Source organism: Microtus ochrogaster, chromosome 19 (assembly GCF_000317375.1).
Source record: "Microtus ochrogaster isolate Prairie Vole_2 chromosome 19, MicOch1.0, whole genome shotgun sequence".
Classification (NCBI taxonomy): Eukaryota; Metazoa; Chordata; class Mammalia; order Rodentia; family Cricetidae; genus Microtus; species Microtus ochrogaster.
This window is the reverse complement of record NC_022021.1, coordinates 49,862,752-49,865,785: the sequence shown is the minus strand read 5'-3', so window position 1 is coordinate 49,865,785 and position 3,034 is coordinate 49,862,752. Positions and strand designations below refer to the sequence as shown.

Genomic DNA, 3,034 nt, shown 5'->3' with positions numbered 1-3,034 from the left:
CCTGGCTGTGCCTCTTCCCCAGGCTTGCATGTAGGTGGGCAAAACACCCTCAGGCTGGGTTGTATGTGTGAAGGGTGCCCAGTCCCTGGAGTGGATCCCCCTTCTGATCTCTCCTCCCTGCCACTCTTCCTGGCCTTTTTCCTGCTGGTACCCCTCCCTCCTCCCAGCTTTACTTCCCCCCTCTCTCCCCTCCCCTCTCTTTCTCTCCTTTGCCCTCCCTCGCCCTGCCCTCCTCCCTGCTGTCCCATGCTTGGGGCGGGTGTTCCACCGCCCCCGCCACCACTGCCACTCCACCCCTGGTTGCAGAGAGAAGCTGCAGTGATAACTCTGGTGTGCATGGTGGAGTCGCTGCCTGGAATCCCTGAGCTTCTGTCGGATCCGGCCCGCTGCTCCCTAGCACATTGCTTGCACCGGGGCTATCCAGTGACCCAGTGGAGACAGCTGAGCCGTGAGCCCTCGCTGCGGCGGGGCCATGCAGCCCCGTGGTTGTGTAGCGCTTTGGGTGCTGTTGCTGGCGCAGGTCAGTGATCAGGTGAGTCGCGCAGGTGCCGGCGGAGTCCCTAAGACCGGGAAGTGCCTTCCTCAGGTGGCTAGGCTCTGCAGCCCCGCATTCCCACTGAGGTGGCTCTCACTTTTTCTAGCAAACACCTGCTTGCGCCCTGGGACCCTCAAATGCAGCGTCTGGGAGTCCGGGAGACCAGCAAACTCCGCTATCCTCCGGGTCGGACTGGCTGGAAACCGATGGTAAGTCTACGAGGTGGGGGCTCGCGGATTCCCCCAGGTAAGCGTCAGACACCCCCCTGCTGCTAGTTGGCAAGCCCCTCGGGGCTCAGGAAGCCAAGAGCTTTGAAGATGCGATCTTGCTTTTAAAACATTGTGAGCTCCTGCTTACGGATGACCTCCCACAAATATCTGTATCATATTTTCCAGAGAAGCGGTAACGGCATGCCAGCGTTACACTGGAGAAAGGGTACTATATCTGAGCGTAGGAAGATCCTAGAACACTCTATATACTGACGTAATAAACGCATCATTAATGTAAATACACCAAACCTAACCCAGGCAGCCTTGCTCCCACGCCAGCTTCTTCACCCTCGCATTTCTTTCCCGCTGAAGTTTTCTCCGCCTTTGACAGACACACCTGGAGACAGAAGGTGACCAAATCAGTATCACTAGCAGGAGGACATCACAAGTGAAGCTTTCCCTTGTGAGATGCTCTAGCAAGGGCGCCCGATGACTGAGAAAGCAGGCTAGCGCAATGTCGCTAGGAGGTTCTAGTGTGCGCTGGGTCCGCAGCACCCGCGACACGTGTTAGTTACTCTCCTGTCCTTTCCTGGGTGGAATTAGCTGGAGAGTGTTAGCAGCATTGGCGACCAAAGGCAAGCCAGTTTTAATCTTTTTTGGTGGATTTTCAGAAAATTCCCACGATTAAAGAATTGACCCTTTGGGAATCCTCATTATCTCGCTCTTCATCATGGTAAATTTGTAAGAGCTGAATGTGCACCACTGGTCGCTGAAATTCCCGATACTAAATACGAGGGTAATTAGGAAGGGGTGGATGAGTCCCGACCGTAGGACTGAGCACCACTGGAGGGCGCCAGATGCAAACAGTACAGTGCGGTCAGACCTGTTTTGTCAGTGCATTTGGAAGGGAAAGTTGTTTAGAGCCCACCTTCTGCAGCCTTCATCTCCCCCGCGCTTCTGCCTCCCCTCACAGTCATGACCTATAGACGATCTTACCGCTCTAACATTGCACTTTACCCTATGTTCAGAATAAAATCATAAACATTCCATGGGGACTCATGATGCCTTTGGCATTTGTTTATTGCGTGCATTTGTTTATTGCCTGTGTAGGGTGCAGGGTTCTATGGTGGTCAGAGGATAGACACTCTGATTGTCAGATCAAACACTGGTTGTCAGGCTTAGCACGGAGCAGGCTGGGAAATCCAGCCAGCCCGCCCGGGTCATGTTTATTGCACTAATGAAGACTTTTCTAAGATGATGCCATTATAGACAGAACATCTCTTCGAGGAAGAGAAGACACGCTTACTGCCTGAGGCCACAGGCCTCTTGCTGCCTGGCATCTCAGTTCCTGATCCCAAGGGCAGTGTTTCCATGACAGGCACTTACCGGCCTGAACAGGGTGCACCGTACTGAGGGTGCGAGCCTTTGCCAGGGTGGCGCTTAGTGGAGACAGGATGCCTGCTCCCTCCTGGTGCTGCCACCCCTTAGCTATCACAAGACAATATGAGAGCATGGACAGCCGTCACCCAGCAGAGGCGAGATGTGTCAGAACAGAGAGTGTCAGAACAGAGCGCAGGGCCAAGAGTGCTCTGTGACCCCGGGTCTGCACACGGTGAGACGCCCGGTCTCCGGGATACGCGCTGATTGTTAAATTAGCTTTGGAGCTGAGTTTGGCTGAAAGTGAGACCTGTGAGGTTCTTGCTATTTTTCTGGATGTATGAGGTAATTGTGCAGTAGGAAAGAGAGCCTCACATGCTCCTTGAGGCAATGATGGCTAAATAATTTGAGATCAATTTGATTAGCAAACATGAGTGCATCGGTTTACTTTTTTGATGACTCCATTTCGCTTTCTGTTTTTTTTTTTTATTACTCAGCGGTTTTCTTCATATTTGTCTCTGTAATAGCATCCATGGTTACCGCCAAGAGCATAGCACACATTTTTAGCTTTTTAAAAACCTTAGGCTTCCAGATCCAAGGCAAAGTTCAGAAGTTCTTTAGAATGTTAGCGGAGGGGATGTTGTTGGAGTGATGGCTCTGAGATTATCTGAGTGCCTGCTGCTTTTCCAGGGGTCCCCAGCTGGGTCCCAGGACCTAGGTGCCTCAGAGCTTCCTGTAATGTCAGTTCCAGAGAACCTAGCAATCGTCTGTCGGCACCTGCTCTCATATGGTACATCACACACACACACACACACACACACACACACACACTCACACACAAAGACACACACATACTCACACACAGACACATACTCACACACACACACTCACACACAAAGACACACACATACTC

At 52.3% G+C, this 3,034-nt stretch overlaps 1 protein-coding gene across 1 annotated transcript in view; it reads left to right on the top strand.

Moving 5' to 3' along the window:
* Window positions 1-472: 472 nt before the first annotated feature.
* Adamts16 (ADAM metallopeptidase with thrombospondin type 1 motif 16) overlaps window positions 473-3,034 on the top strand; it is a 96,273-nt gene continuing 93,711 nt past the window's right edge. Inside the window, exons 1-2 of the mRNA XM_005356699.3 lie at window positions 473-532; window positions 642-744. Coding sequence (XP_005356756.1) covers window positions 473-532; window positions 642-744 — 163 coding nt within the window. The remainder of the gene's footprint in view (window positions 533-641; window positions 745-3,034) is intronic.